Here is a 27,757-nt window from a genome sequence, read left to right as displayed (position 1 = left end):
ATTGAAGTTTTTCCTCGCCCTGATGTGGGATCTAAACAGAGGATGCCGTCGTGGCTTGTGCAGCCCTTTGAGACACTTGTGATTTGGGGCTGTATTGATTGAACAATGCGAGGCATTTTTCTGTAATTTTTGCCAACATTTCAAGAAATAATAGATACATTTTTGTCATTCCCTTCTATCTTGTATCTTTTACATTTGAAATGTACCCTGAAATTTCGGTCATTTATTGATCCCTGGGGGAAATTCAGCACCACAGTTCGCTCACAAAAGACAATAAATACTATACAGCATTTTTCAAATATGAATAATATAAATATATTATACATATATTCTACATTTAAGTGCACTCGAGAAAGAACATATGCATTATAGCAGGGGTGTCAAACGTACAAACAGGTTTTATCTGGCCCACGGGATGAGTTTGCTAAGTTTAAAAAGGAGCAAAAAATTTTGAATGAAAGGAACTGCTGTTCTAATTGTGTCCACTGGATGTCACAATAGCAATTCTTTGTGTCTTTTTAGATAAAGTTACTGTGGAAGTTGCCTGTAAATACGGCACAGAATCCAAGCGTGCAGTTTTTAACAAAGTTTTTAATGCACATAAATTTGACCAAAGTCTTTCTAACGGGACTTTTCAGTCAGGTTCGTATCCTCTTTCCCCCCTGCTCTCGGCCGCTCACTGTTAAAGACAACAGATGATTAGATTAACACGTACCACCTGGGAAATCGAATCCCCTGCCAGCTGTGTCTCGCCGTCAGCACATGCCCCGCCCCCATCCGATGGTGCGCGTCCTCAGCACCATAGACAGAGGAGGTGACCTTTGCTCCTGCAGGCGCGCTGGCCACTCCTCCCTCCACAGTTACATATGTAAAATAAAACAAAAAACACTTCGTGTTACTGCACCAGTCGAGGAAAATGAGCAAAATACCTAAATAACATCCTTGTGACAGGTCTCCAGCCGTCATCGTGTGGGTTGCAAGGACCGTCGATACAAGACGCATTGTAGCAGGTTTGACCCTCGTTAATTATTTCAATAAACATGCTTTGGTCCCGGTCGGTCGCGCCAATTTCTAGCGCGACCTCTTTTCCTGCTCGTCTCGGCGCGCCTTTCGGTGGCCGGTGACTGCGTCTTCCTCTCGGGCTCGTCGTCTTTCTTTTTTCGCAGTTTCTCCTCCGTCCTCTGCCACGATCGCTCCTCCTTCTCCCCTTTCAAACTGCAGGAGAAGATGCGGGGATTGAGAGCAGGTGTGTGGTTTACGCACCTGACTCTTGATTGCTGCAGCGTCGCTCCAAGCGCTCCCCGCCTCTCCGCTCCGCCGCACACTCCGCCCCCTGGCCGCCATCTTGAGTAGTTTGTCCTACCCTGTTGTCGGCTCCGTCTCTCCACCATCCTGTAATTTGATTTTGATATTATTTTTTTATCGTGATAAATTGAAAATTTACACCAATGAGTTGACTGATGAACATTATCACATCATTTATTCAGAAAGTATAAAGAACGGCAACATGTAAGTGAAAAAAAAAAACAACAACATCATTATCCATCCATCATCTTCCACTTATCCGAGGTCGGGTCGCGGGGGCAGCAGCCTAAGCAGGGAAGCCCAGACTTCCCTCTCACCAGCCACTATGTCTACCTATTCCCGGGGGATCCCGAGGCGTTCCCAGGCCAGCCGGGAGACATAGTCTTCCCAACGTGTCCTGGGTCTTCCCCGTGGCCTCCTGCCGACTGGACGTGCCCTAAACACCTCCCAAGGGAGGTGTTCGGGTGGCATCCTGACCAGATGCCCGAACCACCTCATCTGGCTCCTCTCGATGTGGAGGAGCAGCGGCTTTACTTTGAGTTCCTCCCAGATAGCAGAGCTTCTCACCCTATCTCTAAGGGAGAGCCCCGCCACCCGGCGGAGGAAACTCATTTTGGCCGCTTTTACCCGTGATCTTATCCTTTCGGTCATGACCCAAAGCTCATGACCATAGGTGAGGATGGGAACGTAGATCGACCGGTAAATTGAGAGCTTTCCCTTCCGGCTCAGCTCCTTCTTCACCACAACGGATCGGTACAACGTTCGCATTACTGAAGACGCCGCACCGATCCGCCTGTCGATCTCACGATCCACTCTTCCCTCACTCGTGAACAAGACTCCTAGGTACTTGAACTCCTCCACTTGGGGCAGGGTCTCCTCCCCAACCCGGAGATGGCACTCCACCCTTTTCCGGGCGAGAACCATGGACTCGGACTTGGAGGTGCTGATTCTCATTCCGGTCGCTTCACACTCGGCTGCGAACCGATCCATTATTGTTTTGTACATTTTCAGAATGTGCTTGTTCTATTTGTCAAAAAAGACAACAATCTGAAGTTGTCTTTATTTTTAAGTTATCGTGCAGTGATTTTCCCCGGCCGGCCCACTCGGGAGTAGATTTTTTTTTTTCTCCTTGTGGCCCCCGATCGAAAATAAGCCATTTAAGGTAACCTGCAGCTTGTAGTCTGTCGCCATGCATTTCGACAACCACGGCAAAAACACCCTAACAAAAACATCACTTCGGATTTAATATCTCTTAATCTTCGGAAAGGAGTCTCCTGCTCGACGTCGCTATACAGGCATGCTCGGCAGCCGCTCGTTAAAACCCAGATTTCATTGATATGTGCGCGGCAAAGTGTGCGTGTCATTGAATTATTCACTTGCAGCACTTTCTCCCAGGCCGGCTTTGCTCTCACTCTATATTTCAATCTGTATGTTTCTTTTCCTCCTCCTCCTCCTCCTCTGCCTCGCAGCATTCTAGTCTTCATCTCCCGCATTTGCTTAATTTTTCAACCACCGAGGGATTGTGAGTCTGTTTTTTAAATGAAGGCCTTCTTCCTGTCTATTTATTCAACCCACTCCCCCCTTTCTCCTCACCCTCCAGCTGTTAGGATCACTCCTCTTCATTTATGAGTACCTTTAGCCATCTACACATGTTGTTTACTACAGTATACACACACACACACACACACACGCCAATCCCAGAGGATGCACTGTGTGTCCGCACGCTCGCACTCGCTTACACTGCAGGAAAATGCCCTTTGCTAAAGGACGAGGAGCACCAGTCTGCTCTTTTTGTTGTAAGTCACGTTGCACCTAATTGCGCTTTTGTTATTGCGGTGCCAAACAGCCACGTCATAATTACCACACATTAAAATTTTTGGTCGGAGGTATTATTTTACACTCGGCGACTATTCAAAAGTCTGACTTTTGGAAAGATAGTCATGCTGGGTTTTTGACTGTTGGTTTTTTTTCCTGCTTGTTTGTGTTGGTGGTTGTTTTTGGCTTGGGTTTGAACGTGCGGTGCAGCGTACTCAATATATTGTTATAATGTACATTATAGAAGCAACACCCTATAGTGTTTTGAAATGGGAATGTTATCAGATTATTTTTACTTTAGTCAAAAACATACAAAAAAATGTTGAAATGCCCTTTGTTTGCCTTTGATTAAAACAATATTACACATTATTACACAATATAAATACAAATAAACGTTCCATTTACATTTATTTGGAGTGAAAAATAGTACAATATCATTTATTTCTTTACAAATACATTATTGTGAGGTTTAAAAAATATGACTATTATTTATATTAATATTAATTATACATTAATAATAATTAATGTTGTTCATGTATTGTCTAGAATACAATATATTTCTTTACAAATACATTATTGTGAGTTTTTTTTCAATAATACATTATAATATTATTAATAATTTAATAATAATTAATGCTTATGTATGTATGTTTTTACATACATTCAATGTTTTTTTATGTATTTAATTGTATGGAATATGATTTCTTTCTTTACAAATACACTTTTTCTGAGTTGTTTTAAAAAATTAATAAATTAATATCATTATTTTTATAATTAATAATAAGTACATTCAATGTTTGTTTATGTATTTAATTGTCTAGAATATAATTTCTTTCTTTGCAAATAAGATTATTTTGAGTTGTTTTAAAAATATTAGCATTATTTGTATTATTATTAATCATAAATACATTTAATGTTTGTTTATTTATTTAATTGTCTAGAATATAATGTGTTTCTTTACAAATACACTTTGTGATTTAAGAAATATTATTAGTAATCATACATTCAATGTATTTAATTTTCTAGAATATAATTTGTTTCTTTACAAATACACTTTTCGTTAGTTGTTTAAAAAAATTAAAAATTATTATCATTGTTTGTATTATTATTAATAATACATACATTCAATGTTTATGTATTTAATTGTCGAGAATATAATTTGTTTCTTTACAAATACACTTTTTTGTGAGTTGTTTTAAAAAATATATATTATTATCATTATTTGTATTATTAATACATTCATTAAATATTTGTTTATGTATTTAATTGTCTAGAATATAATTTAGTCAACTAAAAAGGCCGTATTGGCTTGTGGAGCTCTTTACATCTGAACATTGTTTACAATCGTGGCCACCAGCAGTGAGAGCGATTCGGACCGAGCAAGCGACGATTTCCCCATTAATTTGTGCGAGGATGAAAGATTTGTGGATGAGGAAAGTGAGAGTGAAGGACTAGAAAAAAAAAAAAGACTAGACAGTGGGAGCGATTCAGATGTTATTAGTAGGGCTGGGCAACGATTAAAAATTTTAATCGAAGTTAATCGCACTTTTTCTCTGATTAATCGCGATTAACTGCATTGTATACGCAAAGCCCAATAATGAATTAAAAAGTAGTATGTAGTGCACCTTTATTGGAATATTCTCCCACATGAACAAAACCGCCAAAACATTTGTTGTCCAAACACAATTCAAATCAGTACTTTAATTAAACAGTAGCAGTTAAATAGCATATTTTATGAAAATCAACTCAAAAATGTAAATACAAACATTTAAACTTATTGCCACTGCCAGAGTATTTAAGTCATCCTGTTTGTTATGGAAAATAAATATAATCCACATACAAATCTCTGAGCCACAATCATAACATCTGAACAGGCAATTTCTGAAGTAACAGCAGGAACATTTTTTTTTATCAGGGATCTTATGTTTAAAAAACCTATATTATAGGTAGTGGGCTGTTTTAGGGAATTTTTGATCAAATTATCCGTAGTAGCAATATTAATAATGTTGTGTTTATTATGCGTAGTGCACTTCAAATAATTTTGACCATATCTAGGAATTGATATGACGGCAATTTTCCGATTGTTTGCTTGGTGCTTTGATAAACTGAACGCATCATATACATGGTACTATATTGTGATGGTATGAGCCAGGGAATAAAAACTACCCTACCCAGCATGCAACAGGAGTGACGAGCATGCGCGGTAGGCCGGTATAGGTTGTGTCGCCATGACGGCATCTTGTATGTTGTGATATGCACGCTCTGAAAGTAAACGTTAAGAACTCAGCCAACACTCCTCGTCTGCATTATTCATAAATAGACAGACAACACATATACTCCGCTGCTTCACAGGCCGCTGGATTTAGCCGGCAAAGTATTCCCATGCTAGCTAGCCGGTCTAGCAAGCACGCGTCATTCAGTCCAAAACGGCCCGATCTATCCACATCCAGAATTGTCTGGCGGTCGTAAGTGATCCCGGAGTGACCACGCTGAAAGCCAGCCATGAAATTTGCAGAATTGTCCGGTATTTTTGCCAAATGTTCCATCTTTACCAAGAGCCCCTCCACGCCGAAGTACATCCGGGAGATGCCATCTTGAAAAGGCGTTAACAAAATAAAAGCATGTAAACAACATACGCAAATGCGCGATAAAATAATTGTCGGCGTTAATAGATTGATGAGTTAACTCGTAATTAACGCATTAATTTGCCCACCCCTAGTTATTAGACAAATTTACTAGATTCTGGAAAATCCCTTATCCGCTTATTGTTACTAGTGTTTTAGTGAGATTACATGGTCGTACCTGTACAACATGAAGTTCGGCCCCGCACCTTGCTTCAGCACCAGTCGACGGGTGGTGGCGATGGCCATCTCTGCCTTTCGCAAGGGACCCTCTTCGAAACACGATCTTTCGAAATGATCGCTGCATAATACACTGTACTTTGTGTTTGTGTGTGTGTTCCAATCCAACCGTTTTCGCTTGACCGCTCTGTTCCACAGTAAAGCTTCACCGTCATCTTTCGGGAATGTAAACAATGAAACACCGGCTGTGTTTGTGTTGCTAAAGGTGGCCGCAATACACCGCTTCCCACCTGCAGCTTTCTTCTTTGACGTCTCCATTATTCATTGAACAAATTGCAAAAGATTCAGCAACATAGATGTCCATAATACTGTGGAATTATGCGATGAAAGAGACGACTTTAGCTGTGAACAGTGCTGGAACAAAATTTCCTCTACAATGCGTGACGTCACCCGCACGCGTCATCATGCCGCGACGTTTTAGCATGATACTTTCGCGCAAAATTTAAAATTGCAATTTAGTCAACTAAACGGGCCGTATTGGCATGTGTTGCAATGTTAATATTTCATCATTGATATATAAACTATCAGACTGCGTGGTCGGTTGTAGTGGGTTTCAGTAGGCCTTTAAATTAGTTGTTGTTTTGTGGCGTCTGATACATGCAGAACGGTTAGCAGAACTTTCACTCCCGACGTTCTTCTGCTTCCCGTCACGCTGCTATTTTAAGCTCCCCGGTGTGGTGTAATGATGCGCCGAGGACAAGGATGGCGGGCAGTGCCGCTGAAAGCATTTTTTTTTTTTTAACTGGTGCTTTGGAGTGAATGCGCATGGAACAAATGCATTACCTGCAGGTGCAAGGTTGATTTTTGTTTGTGGAGCCCAGGAAATACAAAAAGTCTTGGCCTCTTTTGCACGAGGCGCCCTCTAGAGGCTAACTCACCACACAGCTTTAGCCCATTAAGGCCCTTTTTTTTTTTTTTTATTGAATTTGATGACCCATTACTGTTGAAACGGAGGTCCAGTGCCTGGAGGGCGAAGGAGATATTGGATGGGCAGCAGTGTACCTGCTGACATTATTGTCATCTTGATGTATAAAACCACGGTGATAAGGAGCTTTAATAGATTAAACATATACATCATAGAACTCCTCGGTGGTGGTTAATGATGTCCGGGCCGCCCGGTGATATGTAGATTGCAATAAAGCCCGAATGATTACCCCTGTGTGATTAAAAAAGAAAGAAACAATACGCATGATGGACCGTGTGAGGCGGCGTAATAAAGCCGACATACGTAAACATGCAGCAAGAACAATTAGACATGAAGAAAACGAAGATTCATACCTGCAATAAGGAGGCTTTGTGACATCGACGACGGATGGGAAAGGTTGGAGGAGAAGTTGTTGGGAGGATTTCTGTTTAAAGATGAAAAAATGGTCATGTTGTACTTCTGGGTTTAAATAACGGTTCTCAAACTTTACCGCCTCAGAAAACACTTGGATCTCCAAGTACCACCGTAATGACTAGAGATGTCCGATAATGGTGTCAGAGTTATATGTTGACAAACCCCAAGATGCAGGGATGGAGGCAGGCATGGAATGGGAAAACATGATTTGATGAAATACTAAGACAAAAACAAAACCAAAAGGGTACAAACACAAATCGCCCACGAGGCGGATAATCAAACAAAAGGAGCTAGCCTGGGAGCTAGAAAATAACGAACAGGAGCTTAGCGTGGAAGCTAGCGGGTAGAGAACAGGCAAACAGAAGTCCATCCATCCATCCATTTTCTACCGCTTATTCCCTTTCGGGGTCGTGGGGGGCGCTGGCGCCTATCTCAGCTACAATCGGGCGGAAGGCAGGGTACACCCTGGACAAGTCGCCACCTCATCGCAGGGCCAACACAGATAGACAGACAACATTCACATTCACACACTAGGGCCAATTTAGTGTTGCCAATCAACCTATCCCCAGGTGCATGTCTTTGGAAGTGGGAGGAAGCCGGAGTACCCGGAGGGAACCCACGCATTCACGGGGAGAACATGCAAACTCCACACAGAAAGATCCCGAGCCTGGATTTGAACCCAGGACTGCAGGAACTTCGTATTGTGAGGCAGACGCACAAACCCCTCTGCCACCATGAAGCCTGCAAACAGAAGTCATACTTGTATAATGAAAAATAAAACGGAAGCAGGGAACGAAAAACAGTAAGCTACAAACATCAACTGAAAATAGCTTACCGCTACGCTGCAAAGACATGGTACGACACGACAGGAGTGATAACTCATCACAAGAGTGACTAGACGTGACATTGACAAGACAATACAATGATCCAGCAACTGAGACAAGACAAAGCCGGTACAAATAGGAGCAGGCTGATTGGCAACAGGTGTGACAAGGTGCCAATCAGCCGCAGCTGAGGAGGAACACAGCACTCAGGGAACAAGACAGGAAGCTGACAAAATAAGAGCACAAGACAGGAACTAAAGACGGGAGGTACTAAACACAGAGGAAACAGACAAATGCAGAGGAAAAAACTAAAAGATAGACAAACTGTCAGGGGAAAGCCTGACAAATGGCTTTTTTGCCAATATTGTCCAACTCTTAAAGGCCTACTGAAATGAGATTTTCTTATTCAAACGGGGATAGCAGGTCCATTCTGTGTGTCATACTTGATCATTTTGCGATATTGCCATATTTTTGCTCAAAGGATTTAGTAGAGAACATCGACGATAAAGTTCGCAACTTTTGGTCGCTGATTAAAAAAAAAGCCTTGCCTGCACCGGAAGTAGCAGACGGTATGCGCGTGACGTCACGGGTTCTGGAGCTCTTTACATCTGAACATTGTTTACAATCATGGCCACCAGCAGTGAGGGCGATTCGGACCGGGCAAGCGACGATTTCCCCATTAATTTGAGTGAGGATGAAAGATTCGTGGATGAGGAAAGTGAGAGTGAAGGATTAAAAAAAAAAGACTATACAGTGGGAGCGATTCAGATGTTATTAGACAAATTTACTAGATTCTGGAAAATCCCTTATCTGCTCATTGTGTTACTAGTGTTTTAGTGGGATTATATGGTTGTACCTGTACAACATGAAGGTCGACCCCGCACCTTGCTTCACAACCAGTCGACGGGTGGTGGCAATGGCCATCTCTGACTTTCGCAAGGGACCCTCTTCGAAACACGATCTTTCGAAATGATTGCTGCATAATACACTGTACTTTGTGTGTGTGTGGTCCAATCCAACCGTTTTCGCCTGACCGCTCTGTTCCTTAGTAAAGCTTCACCGTCATCTTTCAGGAATGTAAACAATGAAACACCGGCTGTGTTTGTGTTGCTAAAGGCGGCCGCAATACACCGCTTCCCACCTACAGCTTTCTTCTTTGACGTCTCCATTATTCATTGAACAAATTGCAAAAGATTCAGCAACATAGATGTCCATTATACTGTGGAATTATGCGATGAAAGAGATGACTTTAGCTGTGAACGGTGCTGGAACAAAATTTCCTCTACAATGCGTGACGTCACGCGCACGCGTCATCATACCGCGACGTTTTAGCATGATACTTTCGCACAAAATTTTAAATTGCAATTTAGTAAACTAAAAAGACCGTATTGGCATGTGTTGCAATGTTAATATTTCATCATTGATATATAAACTATCAGACTGCGTGGTCGGTAGTAGTGGGTTTCAGTAGGCCTTTAATTACCGATACCGATATATACAGTCGAGGAATTAACACATTATTATGCCTAATTTTGTTGTGATGCCCCGCTGGATGCATTAAACAATGTAACAAGGTTTTCCAAAAATAAATTAACTCAAGTTATGAAAAAAAGTGCCAACATGGCACTGCCATATTTATTATTGAAGTCACAAAGTGTATAATTTTTTTTGAACACGCCTCAAAACAGCAGCTTGGAATTTGGGACATGCTCTCCCTGAGATAATCCTGATAACCACTACAACTATGGGAAATACTAAACTTTGACTTTCACAAAGTGCAATATATATATATTTTTTTTTTAAAGCCTCAAAACAACAGCTACAAAAAAAAAAACAAAGTCCAGAGTATACTAGTGTAATAAAGTAAACAATAACATAGTCCTCCCTTAGCAGACTGCCTGGTGTACTGTATAACAGGAAATTATAAACTGAGCTCAATCTCAAACATATTCGTATGAGTAAAACAAATGTGCTGCAAGCTAGTGGTGAGTGCTTGAAGTGACCTAGCTGTCAGTCGGAGCTTCTGAAATGCTGCGTTGAGACCTGGCACCTCTGTTCACTGCAAGCTGCTTTCGGCGTTTGCTTTTCATCCATCTTCCGCTTGTATTCATCGTGTATCTCCTTATGATTCTTGAAGAGGTGGAAGATAAAATCTTGGTTCCTCTTCGCAAAACCAACTTTTTACAGTCATTGAAAATAACCATTTTTTCTAATCCGTCAGACACACTTTTGAATAATCCCAAACCATAGACATGGTGAGCTCGCTTGTTAGCCACGGCTACAGCACCGGCAACAACACACTCTTGTTGTTGTTATGCTATGCTCGCAGTGGTTTGAGGAGGTCATCAAATGTCGCCAGTAAACCTCTCATGCTGCAGTCGTCAACTCCTGTGTTGTGTGTGGGGGAGGGGGGAGGGGAGGGGCTGATGACTGGAAGACGCAACTGCTCTATACTGCTCCCTACGTCCGTGTTTTACCGGGTATGTACCGCTCCGTACAGCGGCGTTTTAAAAAGTCATTAATTTTACTTTTTGAAACCGATAACGGTAATTTCCGATATTACATTTTAAAGCATTTATCGACATCTCTAGTAATGACCAATATTAAAATACAGTAGCATAGTAGGCTTAAGTATTTGTCAAAAACCAGGCAGAGTTAATAATATAATGAATATAATATATATTCATATTTTTGGGCTACTGCAATGTTACACCCGATGCACAATCATCAGCAGTAATGATACTCAAAGTACAATATATATTTACAGACCACACCACATAATGACTTATCTCGATCTAGGGCTTAAGTGATTATGTAATTAGTGGTCTAAGTCACAGAATGGCAGCCCACTTCTTGGATCCCAAAGCAGAGGCAGACCATGAAATATTGTTGAAAAATTAAAAAAAATACATACCGTATTTCCTTGAATTGCCACAGGGCATATAGTATGCGCCTGCCTTGAATTACTGCAAACTCGATTCACAAAATAATTAGCGCATGCTTAGTATTACCGCCTGGTCAAACTCGTGACACATCATTTTGAAAATGGAGGAGTTTGATTTCAATATCGGTAATTTGAAATCGCATAAAGGGAAGATGATTAAGAGCTATTCAGTAGGATTTAAGGTCCAAGCTTACATCACACTCAAATTTTTACTGCATGCCTTTGGTAAGTGCCGGAGTGAGAAGAGGTTTTAAAATAATTAGCGCATGCTTACTTTTACTGCATGCCTTTTGGTAAGCGCAGGAGTGAGAAGAGGTTTTAAAATAATTAGCGCATGCTTACTTTTACTGCATGCGTTTTGGTAAGCGCAGGAGTGAGAAGAGGTTTTAAATGAATTAGCACCCCAGCGGCAATTCAAGGAAATACGGTATATGCATATATATGTGGGGGGCGGTATAGCTCGGTTGGTAGAGCGGCCGTGCCAGCAACTTGAGGGTTGCAGGTTCGATCCCCGCTTGCACCATCCTAGTCACTGCCGTTGTGTCCTTGGGCAAGACACTTTACCCACCTGCTCCCAGTGCCACCCACACTGGTTTGAATGTAAAAATTAGATATTGGGTTTCACTATGTAAAGCGCTTTGAATCAAATTTGAGAAAAGCGCTATATAAATATAATTCACTTCACTACATATATATGTATGTATACTTACTTACATGTGGATATATACGCCTCTGTTTCTAACTTTAATTGAGGGTTCTTGAACACACCACAGTTGTGTGCAATCCGATGCAAAGGTTGTAAACGTGTACATAACTTTTCTTCTATGCTGCCAGAAATAAATTGATGACATTTTCACCTTTTTTTTTTAATACCACGCCATTCTTGTCCCAAAATGTTGTTGCTGCGTGTGAATGCTTAAAGGTGAGGTTTTGAGGCTGGGCTGCCATGTTTTGGTTGTCCTGTTAAGAGTCGACAGTTGCACTTCCATGTATTCACTCATCATACAACAAGTATGTGGTGTTGTATATTTATGATTGTGTCCTGTCTTGTGTGTCCTCAGCGAGCACCTATCATGTTCCTTCTCGTTCTTCCTCCACGGGGAGAGCAACGTGTGCACCAGCGTGGAGATCGCCCAGCACCAGCCTGCGTACCACGTCACGGAGCAGCACGTCCGCCTCGCGCAGACCTCCGCCCCGCCGATACAAGGTAACATGGATCAGTCCGGCACGATGTTTAGTAGCCGTTAAAGAAAGGTAAACATGCCAAGTTTACTCTACTTGCTTATTATTGAGATCACGCAAATACTTGTTTCGGAAGGTTGTTCAATTTTGATGTGGACCTTGACAAGATTTCTGTTTGGCTCATTTAATTTTTAAATTTTTTTTTCCAAGTGTATAAATGGTAAATGGGTCATACTTGTATAGCGCTTTTCTACCTTCAAGGTACTCAAAGCGCTTTGACACTATTTCCACATTCACCCATACACACACACACATTCACACACTGATGGCGGGAGCTGCCATGCAAGGCCCTAACCACGAACCATCAGGAGCAAGGGTGATAGAAGGTGGGGATTGAACCAGGAACCCTCAGGTTGCTGGCAACTGCTCCCAACCGCGCCACGCCGTCCCTGTATAGCACTGTATCAAAACATAATCCAAACATAAATTCATACATTGCGGGTTTAATTGAATATTTGCATTTTTTATTTTGGTCGTAATTTGCAGCAACGTAGAATTGCCTTGCACTATATTAAAAGCACAATGTTTTAGAATTTGAAAGTTTATTATTTACTTTACAGAGAAACATGAGGTCCAAATATCAGACACAGGTTGTGATTATTTTTAGAGGTACTCTACCTTCAAACAAATATTTTCGTTGTTCTGGTGCATTATATGGAATTATTGTTAAGTTTAAAGTATGACTGCTTGGCACTAAGCATCAATGATTGGAATTGGGGGTTATATCACCAAAAATTATTCCCGGGCGTGGCAAATGCTGCTGCTCACTGCTCCCCTCACTTCCCAGGGGGTGATCAAAGGTGTGTGTGTGTGTGTGACAATCATTGGTACTTTAACTTTAACTTAACATTATTGATGTTATTATTATGAGTGCTAAGTTCCCATTACCTCAACTTACAAGCTTGATTCGTTGTTTGATGGAGCTCTTAACTCAAAACACTTGTATGTCAAATCAATGTTGCCCATTGAAATGAACTGAAGTCAATTTTTATTGGTGCTTAGCCTCAAAACAGCACAATTTCAACATGTAACATGCCTTCTAAAAGCAAAACAAACTTTTCGATGAGCGATATTGTATAATAACAATGCAATATAATGTACTACACTCACAAATACAGTATTTTTTTTGTAGTCATGTGATAATGTACAGCATTTAACTACGGTATCTCCTTTCAGCTGCTTTTTTGTCAAACACACCATCAGCTTCTTCTTCATATTTTAGTGGATAAATGTCCACTCTTTGGATATTATTTTGATGTCCTTGGCTGGTGGTATAGACCAGGGGTGGGCAAACTTTTTGACTCGCGGGCCACAATGGGTTTTAAAATTTGACAGATGGGCCGGGCCAGGTGCATTTGGAGGGAGTGTTTGGGCCGGATATACTAAAGCATTAAATGTAGTGTGTGCAAACCTCATAGCACAGTAAGAACACTACAACCCAATTTATTAACTGTCTTTCAAATGTGAAAAATAGCCCTTATCAGTTAATACATTTGTCTCAAGGAATATGCAAGATATGGCATTTACATACTATTTCGCAGATACTGTGAGGAGGAAATGTAAATAGATTAAAATAACATATGCACTGTGATTTATTAAGATTGCGTCTGTTTTTAATACGTTTCAATCGAAGGTGCAAAGTTAAAGAAATCAACATTTATTCAATCAATCAATCAATCAATCAATGTTTATTTATATAGCCCCAAATCACAAATGTCTCAAAGGACTGCACAAATCATTACGACTACAACATCCTCGGAAGAACCCACAAAAGGGCAAGGAAAACTCACACCCAGTGGGCAGGGAGAATTCACATCCAGTGGGACGCCAGTGACAATGCTGACTATGAGAAACCTTGGAGAGGACCTCAGATGTGGGCAACCCCACCCCTCTAGGGGACCGAAAGCAATGGATGTCGAGCGGGTCTAACATGATACTGTGAAAAATGGAATCACTTTCAACATTCAAAACATATTACACAACAAAATACTCAAGCTCAATAATATCTACTTGTGTTAAACTCCGGAAAATCATGGATGGATTGTCCTGACCGCGCGCTCTACAAACTCGCCACGGACGCGCCCTCGCCTTCACGCGCAAACAGTACACGTGTATCGTTGCCAAGCACACAGACATAGGCTGTATTAAATATCCTACCTGCAGCTGAAAATTTAAATTTAAATTAAGAGCGATGTGCGGCGTGTTAATTAAGCTACTGTACCGCTGCTGTGCGTAAATGCGCATTGCTCTTAATTAAAAGACGCACTTTTAAACTTTCCATATGCATTTTTTCATAACACAGCAGAAAAACTCACCATTTCAGTGGGAACAGTGTTGTTGGTCTCCCTTTTTTGCCAGTGCATCAAAGTCTGGAGTTAGCAGCCCGATGTTTTTTCCAGGACGGTGTGGCGCAGTGGTACAGTGGCCGTGCGCAACGCGAGGGTCACTGGTTCAAATCCCACCTAGAACCAACCTCGTCACGTCCGTTGTGTCCTGAGCAAGACACTTCACCCTTGCTCCTGATGGGTGCTGGTTGGCGCCTTGCATGGCAGCTCCCTCCATCAGTGTGTGAATGTGTGTGTGAATGGGTAAATGTGGAAGTAGTGTCAAAGCGCTTTGAGTACCTTGAAGGTAGAAAAGCGCTATACAAGTACAACCCATTTAGTTAAATTTGGCGATCCATCCGTGGTGACATTGGCAAGTTTATTTCAAGGTAGCTTCATTCTCTCGATGACAGCAGACACCTGTTCATATAAGTCCTCTCCTCGCGTTTTCCCTTTCAGTGATTCCATGCTCAAAAGCTCCTCCGTTATCTCAAAACTGTCGTTAATCCCTCGAATAAAAATTAGGAGCTGAGCAGTGTCTTTTATGTCGTTACTTTCATCCAGTGCTAGTGAATATAACTTAAAGGACTCCGCCTTTTTGTTTAACTCGCTGACTATATCTTCGTCGATCAGTTCCATGCGGCGAGTGAAGTGAAGTGAATTATATTTATATAGCGCTTTTCTCTAGTGACTCAAAGCGCTTTACATAGTGAAACCCAATATCTAAGTTACATTTAAACCAGTGTGGGTGGCATTGGGAGCAGGTGGGTAAAGTGTCTTGCCCAAGGACACAACGGCAGTGACTAGGATGGCGGAAGCGGGAATCGAACCTGCAACCCTCAAGTTGCTGGCACGGCCACTCTACCAATCGAGCTATACCGCCCCACTGTCCTGAGTCACTGTCCTGCGTGCTAAACTGATATTTTCAAACTTGGCTTTGCTCTCCGGACACAAGAGACCTGCTGTCTCTACCATGCATTCTTTCAAAAACTCGCCTTCGGAAAAAGGCTTGCTAGCCTTTGCTAATTTGAATGCCAGCAAATAACTTGCCTTGGTACTTGACTCTTGAATTGCAGTTTGTCGGTGAAAAAAGTTCTGTTGACTCTGGAAATTAGCTGCCAACCTCTGAGCAGTAGCCGCCCGTTCTTGTGTTGACTGCTTGCTAGCATAGTTTACATGCTTCGTGGCAAAGTGACGGCTGATATTGTACTCTTTGAAAACCGCAACAGCTTCTTGGCATGTCAGACATACAGCCGTTGATCGGACTTCAGTGAAGAAGTATTTTGTTGTCCACTCCTTATTAAACACTCGGCATTCGCTGTCCACTTTCCTTCTCTTTGGTCCGCTCATTTTTACAGAAGGGCTTAATGGTGACGTGAAACGAAGTGAAAATTAAAGTGAAATAAAGAGAAAAATGCTCCACTCCAACAACGGTCAATGTTTTGAGTGCGCCATCTATTGGGGAAACGTGGGCATTGCAGGGAAAGGGGAAAAAAAGGAGTTTTTTACTATAATTTGGACAAGTTCGGCGGGCCGGATTAAAAAGCCTAACGGGCCGTATGTGGCCCGCGGGCCGTAGTTTGCCCATGTCTGGTATAGACTCATTCTGCCCAAGGGCCAGCAAGGCCTTCTCTGCTGGCCCGACATAAATCATGATCATTAATTGATGAAAGTTAATTTTATTTTTGATACAGAACTTTACTTTCCATAAAGATAAAAAAAGTATCCATCATATTATCTTCATGTCATATTAGACTCCAGTGGAGCTGTCTTTAAGTCAGAGCTTTTATCCAATCAGAATTCAGCGAGCTTGTTGCCATGAATTCTGCCCTTCTGAATCAACATTAGCGGCAGCTGTGCAATGTAAACGAACAAACTGACATACAGTTGCGATAGCCAATTAAATTACGAGTTAACAGTAGCCCATCGAGGTAGCCTTACGTTAAACGTAACTATGATTGGATACTCACTTGTTAATCCCAAGTGAGTATCCAATCATTAATTGTGATTTACAAAAGTAGGAAGTGGCACTGGAACCATACCCGGACAGCAGGGAAATCAGCGGTACTCACTTTTTGTTTAACCCACAAAGAAGGACAGAAGAGAGTTGATTTAGTGGCAAATATACATTTGCAAGGCCAATTTCAAGAAGGATATTCAAAGAGAAACTATATCTTGTGAGACAAGGTCTGCCAACCCTGAAGCTAGCTAAGCTGTGCCGGCGATGAAATGGTTTGTCCGCCACTTCCACTCGGATCAACTGACGAAGAGCAGTACCATTAGTTTATAAGGTGTCGAATGTCGAAAAAGTGAGTTCAAATATATATATTTTCACTTTTAATGTTACTTACAATTATTACAATTTTGACATTACCACATAAGATATATTGCCAAAAGTATTTGGCCGCCCATCCAGATGATCAGAATCAGGTGTCCTAATAACTTGGCCTGGCCACGTAGATGACAGAGTCTAGTGTGAATGAACTTGACTGGCCTGCACAGAGTCCTGACCTGAATCTGATAGAACACCTCCGGAACGAATTAGAACAAAGCCTGAGTGACCTCACCAATGCTCTTTTGGAAGAATGGTGAAAAATTCCTATAAACACACTCTGCAACCTTGTGGACAGCCTTCCCAGAAGAGTTGAAGCTGTAATAGCTGCAAAAGACGGACATCATATCGAACCCTATGGGTTAGGAATGGGATGGTACTTCAAGTTCATATGTGAGTCAAGGCAGGGGGCCAAATACTTTTGGCAATATAGCGTGTGTTTTAATTGCTTATGAAAGTTTATTGATTTTTAAATGCGCTTTGTGCACTATTGACAAATTCAATTGATCAAATGCCCAGTAGTGCACAGGTGTGTCTTTTTTTAATAGTATTTCTCAAGTCGTGGTCTTGTGGTGACATGAATTACTGTATTTATTGAAGTCGGACTAAGTAGGACATCACTGACGGCCGAGGTCATGGGTGTCAAACTCTGGCCCGCGGGCCAAATTTGGCCCCTCGTGTAATTTTATTTGGCCCTCAAAGCAATATCAAATTAAACATTAGAGTTGGCCTGCCGGTATTATACAGCGGCGATGCCGCTCTAACACCGCTAATCCTCATACTTGCCAACCCTCCCGAGACTCCCGAAGTTCAGTGCCCCTCCTGAAAATCTCCCGGGGGGACCATTCTCCCAAATTTCTCTCGATTTCCACCCGGACAACAATATTGTATTAATGGCACTTCCTTTAGCCTTCTCTACAACCTTGCATCACGTCCGCTTTTCCTACATGCATACATTGTGCCGTCCTACTCACACAATATAAGCGGGTTTTACACACACATAAGTTTATGCAAGACATGCTTGATCAGGTCACACTCAGGGTGGCTGAATAAACAATTTTAACGCTGTTACAAATAAGTGCCACACTGTGAAGCCGCACCAAACAAGAATGACAAACGCATTTCGGCAGAACATCCGCACCGTAACACGACATAAACACAACTGAACGATTACTCAGAACCCCTTGCAGCACTAACACATCTAGGACGCTACAATATATAATTTGATACGCCATTGATATTTTTTAATTATTATAATGTATATTTGAAACTCTATTTTGCATGTCACTATAAAGTTATATAAGCCTTGCTTGTTCAATATTCAATGCAAAACTTGTTTGGGTCCCTATTAAAAGGTTCATTTGTTCAACCTTGGCCCGCGGCTTTGTTCAGTTTAAAATGTTGTCCCACTCTGTATTTGAGTTTGACACCCCGGGCCGAGGTGGTAAACGCACGTGACTACCATTGTGCAGGTGTTCCTAATGTTGTGGCAAATCAGAAAAAAAAAACGTAAATGCAATCCACTGCGTCTGTTTTGCAGTGATCCTGAGCCCGTACGGTCTGAGCGGCACTCTGACGGGCCAGGCCTACAAGATGAGCGACCCGGCGGCACGCAAGCTGATGGAGGAGTGGAGCTACTTCTACCCCATGGTCCTGCGCAGAAAAGAAGGGGGCGCGGAGAGGGAAAAGGAAGACCCGGCCTACGATCGCAACTGTCACGCGGCAGTAGAGGTGGTTGTAGGTACGTCAGCCCGGTGCAAAAGGGGGAACAAAAAAAATTATGAATGAAACCAGAGGATGTAAAAATAAGGAGGATGGAAGCCTAACCCTCAGGGGGGGGGGGGGTCTGTTATAGCTCAGTGAGCCCCCTCTGGGCTGCTTTGGCCTGATTAGAATCAAAACTCTAATTCAGGGGTGTTTAAACTTTCTCCACAGAGGTTTTTTTATTATTTTCTTTTTGGGGAGCATAGAGGGTCTCAGGCACTAAAATGTTAAAAATAAGTCAAATTATCATTATTGTTTTTTATTCAATGCTCACAGTGAATCTCCATATAAACTTAAGGTTGATATAAAGTTAGTGTTTCTGCCTTTTCTGTCAAAGACAACTTTGTTTTTTATAGTAAAACTGAAATATGCAGTATTTAGATGGATAGTACTTTGATTCCTTCAGGAGAGTTCCTTTATTTAGCAATTAAAGCCCTCTAAGATCAATAATGCAGGACACCATTGATTTTAACTATTTAATATTTTTGAGTAATCACAGTGAAAAGTTAAATAAAATCCTACTAAATATATTTGAGACCCGAAAGGTTCCCCACTCTTAAAGTAATGCATTTTTATTATTGTTTTTTTACTTTTAACACTTAAATTTCAAGATCAACTTCCGATATATCTGTCGATTTTAAGTTTGAACTATTATTTTGTTTTTTTTTATGCTCTTTTGTCAAAACTTTGATGTTCTTATTAGGCAACCACACAACATATGCAATATTTTTTCCACATAAAACATTTTAAAGTGATAATTTTAAGTAATAATTCATTACAACATAGATTTTTTTGTCCTTTTTTTTTAGCAGTGGAAAAAAAAAGAAAATAAAGACAAAAGGGAATAAAACTTTTCTCATTAGATTACACCTCATTCCACATTTTTAAAATGTTTTATTTTTTATTTTTGCAATAGTATTAATTTTGCAATTTTCGCAGAATATGTGGCAGGCCGGTAAACGATTAGTTGCGGGCCGCAAATGGCCCCCGGGCCGCACTTTGGACACTGCTGCTCTAATTAATACTAGTTTCTATGAAATGGGAACATATTCAAATATATCAACAATCTTGTTGCTTTTACATGACACGTCTCCAGAGGAGCATGTGTCAAATGTTTTATAGAAGTTTAAGACGGTATTTTTTTTCAGAGCAAAATGTCTGAAAAGGTTCAGGTCTAGATTTAAAAAAAAAAAAGAAAAAAAAAAGATTTTTGTTTTTGTGACTCACACAACACTTATTGAGGCAAATGCAAGTCAAAGACAGTCTATATATGACAGGATGATTCTGACATGGAGCGCTGTGGCTCAGATGGTAGAGCGGCCGTCCAGAAACCTGCGTGTTCCTGGTTTGAATTCAGCTTCCGCAGTCAAACAGTCAAAGTGTATTTATACAGCCCTTAAAGGCCTACTGAAATGAGATGTTCTTATTCAAACGGGGATAGCAGGTCCATTCTATGTGTCATACTTGATCACTTCGCGATATTGCCATATTTTTGCTGAAAGGATTTAGTAGAGAACATCGACGATAAAGCTCGCAACTTTTGGTGCTGATAAAAAAAGCCTCGCCTTTACCGGAAGTCGGAGACGATGACGTCACAAGAGTGAGGGCTTCTCACATCCTCACATTGTTTTTAATGTGAGCCTCCAGCAGCAAGAGCTATTTGGACCGAGAAAACGACAATTTCCCCATTAATTTGAGCGAGGATGAAAAATTTGTGGATGATGATATTGATAGCGAACGACTAGAAAACAATAATAAAATAAAATAAAAAGCGACGGCTCCGGGCGGCGGCAGTGTGAGCGTTTCAGATGTAATTAGACACATTTACTAGGATAATTCTGGAAGATCTCTTATCTGCTTATTGTTTTAATAGTGTTTTAGTGAGATTGTAAAGACATACCTCGAGGTGGGATGGCTGCGGTGAACGCGCAGTGTCTCAGAGAGAAGCCGAGTAGCCAAGCTCACAACTGCCTTTCAAACAGCTACTGCAGGAGGACGAATAATCCAATGATGTCTCCGGTAAGATTTATATATAACAATTTTCCCATCCAAAAACATGCTGGTTGACGTAGAGAAACATGTTCGCTTGACCGCTCTGTGTTAAAAACAAAGAAGCACCGGCTGTGTCTCGGTGCTAAAGACAGCTGCAATACACCGCTTTCCACCAACAGCATTCTTCTTTGATGTCTCCATTATTAAGTGAACAAATTGCAAAAGATTCAGCAACACAGATGTCCAAATTACTGTGTAATTATGCAATGAAAAGAGACGACTTTTAGCCGTAAGTGGTGCTGAGCTAATATTTCCTGACAGTGAGTGACGTCACACGCACGCGTCATCATTCTCAGATGCAGAGATGAGGTTCTAATAAAGCTTTTATTTTGAAACCACTTTTTAACCTCCGGAGCCAGAGTATTACGCACTTAATGATTAACAAAAAAAGTCCGCGGAAATAATTCCGGAAGAAGATAAACCAAAAATCACTCCAAAAAATAGGAGGAAAAAAAATTACCAAAGGACGATCTATTATTAAAGTCGTATCTACTATAAAAAATAACACAAAGCGCTCCAACAGGAGGAAGAACAAAAAAAGGCTATAACTTAATACTTAATAAAGATAAACAAAAAAATCACTCAATCTATAAGGAAGAAACGGAATTTAGAAAAAATACAAAAACTCACCAAATATGTTGGACGAAGGCTAGAATAACGAAGGTTGCTCAAAGGAGGAAAAAAGTACAATTCAAAATTACGGCAATAAAATTCTTGTTCCAAGAAAGTAAACGTGGAAAGAAGCAATCATGGATACAAACATGAACATGGACCCTAGATAGACACGAAAGCTCGAGACAATCTGGCACAGAACAAGGGGAGGCAGGAGCTTAAATGGAACATGAGGGTAATGAGAAACAGGTGGAAACAATCAAGCACAGATCTGGGTGGAGATCGTGAGGCGAGACACGATCACAGGCAACAGGGAAGACACAAGGGACATCAAACACGGGAACGAGGAAGAGCGCAAAGAAGGCGAGCAAGGAATGAGGGAGGGGTGCCAGATGTGATGCTTATTGTGAAAGACAGGCTACGTTCTGGCAAAGGTCTCTTGGGTCCCCTGGCTTATATGCCGCTCCCTCTCGTCAGGTCCAGGTGTGCTGATTCGCAATTGTCTGCAGCTTTGTCGCTGCGTGGACGTGCTGTGCCCAGCACGATCAGGGGCCTGTCTGGGCGCGCAGCCAGAGGAGGAACTGGAAGACTCAGCTGCTGGAGAAAAGCGGGTTCGAGTCCGCGCCGTGACATAGAGTATACAAATGAGTTTTAAGATAGGACCGTTTAAGGGGGCGTGGCCTACGGGCCTGCAGCGGAACGGAGTGTGCCAAGACCGACCTCGAAGTCAGCGACAGGTCCATAGATGGCCCAGGTGGGCCTTGTTGTCTAATCACCTGTCGCTCTGTATAAACAGCAGCCGGGAGGAGAGAGGTTTGGGGGGAGCTGGAGCGAGAGCACGAGCCAGAGCGAGAGCGACAAAGGACAATTGCTGGAAAGATACCTGTGGCACAATTTAAAAATGAAGACTCTGTTGTAACCCTGATCCGGGCTTGCATGGCAATACTTGGTGGTCTGGAGGAACCAACGGGAGGGCAACCTCCACAATTTGGCGCCCAACATGGCCGGATCACCTGAGGCGAAAGAGGCCGACCGCCCTGACGGCTCTTGCGAGCGTGCTTGCGGCGGTGACAGCGGCCAGCCACTAGCAGATGGAGGCGGTTCGCCAGCAAGTGGTCCAGCAGGGCCAAATCCTGCGGGTGCTGGCGGACCGGGTGGAAGCGGCACGGCCAACAGCAGCAGCCGTTGCCATACAGCACATGGGGGAGGAGGAGGACCCCCATGCACTTATAGACACAGAGGCATGTGCGTGGCCAAAAGAGGAATGGGGAGTACGTCTCCTGCCGCTGCTAGCGTGGGGGGTGGGGGGCACAGTGAGGGGCGCTCAGCCTACCTGCGGCCTCCCGAGCATACTTCCCGGACGTGACAAGGGCGGTGCTGGACTGGACCCTGTTCCGCTGCAGGCCCGCAGGCCACGCTTCCCTCCATAGAGACTTAAATGCTTCTACTGAGGTAGCATCTCTAACTGTTACCGGGAGGGCATTCCAGATTACAGGAGCCTGAAATAAAAAACGCTCTATAGCCCGCAGACTCTTTTGGGCTCTGGGAATCACTAATAACCCAGAGTTTTTAGTACATAGATTTCTTGCCGGGACATATATGCCACCAAGAAATGCTTGGGAATGTCGGGCAGTTTTAGCACAATTGGGGTGGCATTGCTCGGTTGGTAGAGTGGTCGTGCCAGCAACTTGAGGGTTCCAGGTTCGATTCCTGCTTCCGCCATCCCAGTCACTGCCGTTGTGTCCTTGGGCAAGACACTTTACTCCCCTGCTCCCAGTGCCACCCACACTGGTTTAAATGTAACTTGGATATTGGGTTTCACTATGTAACAGCAGGAGTCACTAGAGAAAAGCGCTATATAAATATAATTTAGTTCACTTCACATATGGTACAATACAATCAGCAAGATAGGATGGAGCTAGACCGTTTACTATTTTATACGTAAGTAGTAAAACCTTAAAGTCACATCTTAAGTGCACAAGAAACCAGTGCAGGTGAGACAGTATTGGTATATCAGAAGCAGAAAAACTTTATTAATCCCTGAGGGGAAATTAACATTTTCAGCACAATCCCATTCAATATTAGACAAACAATACAGGGAGACAGAATAGGATCAAACATTATAGGGAGACTGAACGGATCAAACATTATAGGGAGACAGAACTGGATCAAACATTATAGGGAGACAGAACTGGATCAAACATTATAGGGAGACAGAACTGGATCAAACATTATAGGGAGACAGAATTGGATCAAACATTATAGGGAGACATAACTGGATCAAACATTATAGGGAGACAGAACGGGATCAAACATTACAGGGAGACAGTACAGGATCAAACATTACAGGGAGACTGTACAGGATCAAACATTACAGGGAGACAGAACAGGATCAAACATTACAGGGAGACAGAACAGGATCAAACATTACAGGGAGACAGAACAGGATCAAACATTACAGGGAGACGGAACAGGATCAAACATTACAGGGAGATTGAACAGGATCAAACATTACAGGGAGACGGAACAGGATCAAACATTACAGGGAGACGGAACAGGATCAAACATTACAGGGAGACTGAACAGGATCAAACACTACAGCGAGACGGAACAGGATCAAACATTACAGGGAGACAGAACATGATGAAACATTATAGAGAGACAGAACAGGATCAAACATTACGGGGAGACAGAACAGGATCAAACATTACAGGGAGACGGAACAGGATCAAACATTACAGGGAGACAGAACAGGATCAAACATTACAGGGAGACGGAACAGGATCAAACATTTTAGTGAGACAACAGGATCAAACATTATAAGGAGACTGAACAGGATCAAACATTATAGGGAGACAAAACAGGATCCAACATTATAGGGAGACAGAACAGGATCAAACATTATAGGGAGACGGAACAGGATCGCTGACAAGTCTGCCAACTTCTGGCGCCCCTTACTAAAAAGGTGAGATCCAGTTAAACAATGGGGGGAATAAAAATATATACATATATGCTTTTAAAGGTATATATGTATATAAAGGTATATACAGTATAGGCGTACTATGATCAAACGTTCTTTTTTTAGTCCAAAGTCTAGCAGCCGCATTTTCTACCTACTGTAATATTTTAATGCTAGACATAGGGAAACCCGAAAATAACACATTACAGTAATCGAGACGAGACGTAACCAACACATGACAAAATGGAACAAATTTTAACGATATTACGGTATTATTAATTCCTAGCCACTGCCATTGTGCCCTTGGGCAAGGAGCACCATCACCCACTCTGCCGTGCGAATGTGAACCAATGTTTGGTTGCTGGTCAGAGAGGCAGTTGGCGCAAATTAGCTGCCACATTTCTGTCAGTCTAGCCTAGGGCCACAAATGTAGGTCACTACCACCGATATGTTAATGTGGAGTGAATAAATAAAAGGTTCTCGGTGCAACTTACTTTAGGTCACTATAAAAAATTAAAAAAAATAGCTATATAAATCTAATTTGTTATTATTTGTGATTCGTTTTCCAAATGCCAAAATATGCGTCAAAGATCCTGTCGAGCAGGGGTGTCCAAACTTTTTCCACTGAGGGCCCGCACACTAAAAATCAAAGCAAGCGGGGGCCATTTTGATATTTTTTTATGTTAAAAACCAATACAATATATGTTCAAAAAATATACATGGGCCTCCACTCAGGCTTGATCCCGGGAACCCTAAAGGGTTTTGGTCCAAAAAATATAAAAAATGTGTCATTATTCAGTCTTATTATTTGTATTATTATTCAAGGTTTAAATCTCTAGATCAACATTAGGTGTATCTGTCAATATAACGTTATCAAAAGATTTAAGTTGTATACTCTTTTTGTCAAAGAAACCCCTGTTTTTTTATGGAAAAAAACACAATATGTAATATTTTTTAGTGAAGTGAAGTGAATTATATTTATATAGCGCTTTTCTCAAGTGACTCAAAGTGCTTTACATTGTGAAACCCAATATCTAAGTTACATTCAAACCAGTGTGGGTGGCACTGGGAGCAGGTGGGTAAAGTGTCTTGCCCAAGGACACAACGGCAGTAACTAGGATGGCACAAGCGGGAATCGTACCTGCAACCCTCAAGTTGCTGGCACGGCCATTCTACCAACCGAGCTATGCCGCCCGGTTATATTTTTTACCCAATAACATTTTTAACTGGAATATTGGAGATTATATAATTGGTTCCTTTAAAACAGGGGTAGGGAACCTATGGCTCCAGAGCCAGATGTGGCTCTTTTGATGACTACATCTGGCTCTCAGATAAATCTTAGCTGGCGTTGCTTAACACGATAAGTCAGTGTTTTTCAACCTTTTCTGAGCCAAGCCACGTTTTTTTAATTGAAAAAATTCTGAGGCAAACCACCGGCAGAAAACCATAAAAAAATGAAAATCAGTAGCTGATACTGACAATAAAAAGTCGTTCTCACAATTGTCGGATATGAATTCAAACTATAACCATACATGCATTAATATAGCTCTTGTCTCAACGTAGGAGTACTGTCACCACCTGTCACATCACGCCATAACTTATTTTGAGTTTTCTGGTGTTTTCCTATGACTTACGCTCCTATTTTGTTCGCTTTTCCTTTTTTGTTGTAACAGTTTCATGTCTTCCTTGAATGTTATTCCCCGCACCTTTCTTTGTTTTCGCAATCAAGACTACCTTTATTTAAGTTGTGCGGACGCACTCGGTCTTTGTGGGGACATTGTTGATTGTCATGCCGTGTACGGATGTACTTTGTGGACGCCATCTGCTCCACACGCTGTAAGTCTTTGCGTAAGTCTTTATGTTGGTTTTACTTAAATATGCACGCGTTTATTTGTATTCCGTGTTAAAAAATATATGGCCCTCACGGAAGTACATTTGACAATATTTGGCTTTCATGGCTCTCTCAGCCAAAAAGGTTCCCGACCCCTGCTTTAAAAGGTCAATAACTCATAACATTGATTTTAATTAATTATTATGATGTTGTTGTTTTTTTAGCAATGACACTTAAAAACAAGTAACACAACAATTATTGGGGATCCAAAAGGGTCCTACTCATTAAAGTGTTAAAAAATAAATTATACATTTTATCAACAGTTTACTTTTAACACACTAACCCCCAGATCAACTTCAGATTGTACGTTTTATTATTGTTTGTTTGTTTTAGGCCATTTTTAAAACAAAATTTAAAAAAAACAGCTTACTTTTTTACAAAGCAAACACAAAATATGCAACAATTTCCCCAAATAATATCTCAAAGTGGAATATTTATTGTGACATTCATAATGTCATTGATTTTGATTCATTATTATTTTTTAAAGAAAGAAACCGCCTGCATGGCAGCTTTGTGTTATTAGAGTCTACATTGCAACATTTTCTTGTAACATTTCACCTGGTGGCTCTTTTATAACACTTTTTATGATTTTTTTTTTGTATTTAATATTATTTTTACAATGTGTCGTGGGGCCGTTAAACATTTACTTGTGGGCCGCAAATGGCCCCCAGGCCGCACTTTGGACACCCCTGCTCTAGAGCGAGTGGTTGTTTTTGCAGACCCACTGGAAAAACTCAAGCCAAACCTCATCAACTTGACAGGAATGCTCTGCGGTTCTGAAGGACTGCAAACACACCGCGGTATAGTCAAAGATCATCTATTTGACAGGATCACCCTGCTGTTTTTAGGGATGTAGTGTCAGAACGGAGGTTTGATCAGTGACGTGCGGTGAACTAAACACCAGGTGAGGCGTACATACTTCGTTTTCTTTCTTTTTTTTTTACTTAAATTCATATGTGCAGCTCTAGTCATTGTTGATTTAAGTTGCACATTAGAGTAACAGGGGAAAAAAAATGGATTTATTCGCTTTCATAAAAACGTTCTCGTACTTTAAGGTACTCAAAGCGCTTTGGCACTATTATCACATTCACCCATTCACACACTGACGGAAGAAGCTGCCACACAAGGATAACCAGGACCCATCAGGAGCAAGGGTTAGGTGTCTTGCTCAAGGACACAACGGACATGACTGGGTTTGTAGAAGCTGGGGATCGAACTAGGAACCCTCAGGTTGCTGGCAAGGCCATTCTCCCAACCGCGCCACTTCCACTTCATAGGACTCTGGTTCTCAGGAGAATAAAACAAGAAACACTGTTGGTTTTAGGAATCTGCTGCTAAAATTGTTTGGCCGGTCTGACGTCATTTGAAGCCCACCAGTTAAATATCCCTGTTGTTCTTCATAATCACCATGCTATGATTGGTTTGTTTATGTCTGTGTCAGGTTCAAACACTGATGATATCTATATAACAGACGAGAAGCAAGGAATCATGCA

General features: G+C 41.6%; 1 protein-coding gene and 1 long non-coding RNA gene across 3 annotated transcripts in view; one reads left to right on the top strand and one right to left on the bottom strand.

Moving 5' to 3' along the window:
* The window catches only part of LOC133536118 (mediator of RNA polymerase II transcription subunit 13-like), a 330,745-nt gene that overhangs the window by 248,833 nt on the left and 54,155 nt on the right, over positions 1 to 27,757 (top strand). For both annotated transcript variants that reach the window (XM_061876329.1, XM_061876328.1), the window contains exons 5-6: positions 12,150 to 12,295; positions 18,527 to 18,727. In XM_061876329.1, coding sequence (XP_061732313.1) covers positions 12,150 to 12,295; positions 18,527 to 18,727 — 347 coding nt within the window. The remainder of the gene's footprint in view (positions 1 to 12,149; positions 12,296 to 18,526; positions 18,728 to 27,757) is intronic.
* Positions 6,863 to 8,299, bottom strand: LOC133536584 (uncharacterized). The gene is made up of 3 exons (XR_009802491.1): positions 8,156 to 8,299; positions 7,260 to 7,330; positions 6,863 to 7,137 (listed from the first exon to the last, which is right to left on the bottom strand). It is a non-coding gene; the product is annotated as an uncharacterized LOC133536584 (long non-coding RNA).

This window comes from Nerophis ophidion, linkage group LG17, assembly GCF_033978795.1.
Source record: "Nerophis ophidion isolate RoL-2023_Sa linkage group LG17, RoL_Noph_v1.0, whole genome shotgun sequence".
Classification (NCBI taxonomy): Eukaryota; Metazoa; Chordata; class Actinopteri; order Syngnathiformes; family Syngnathidae; genus Nerophis; species Nerophis ophidion.
This window is presented reverse-complemented; position numbering and strand designations above follow the sequence as displayed.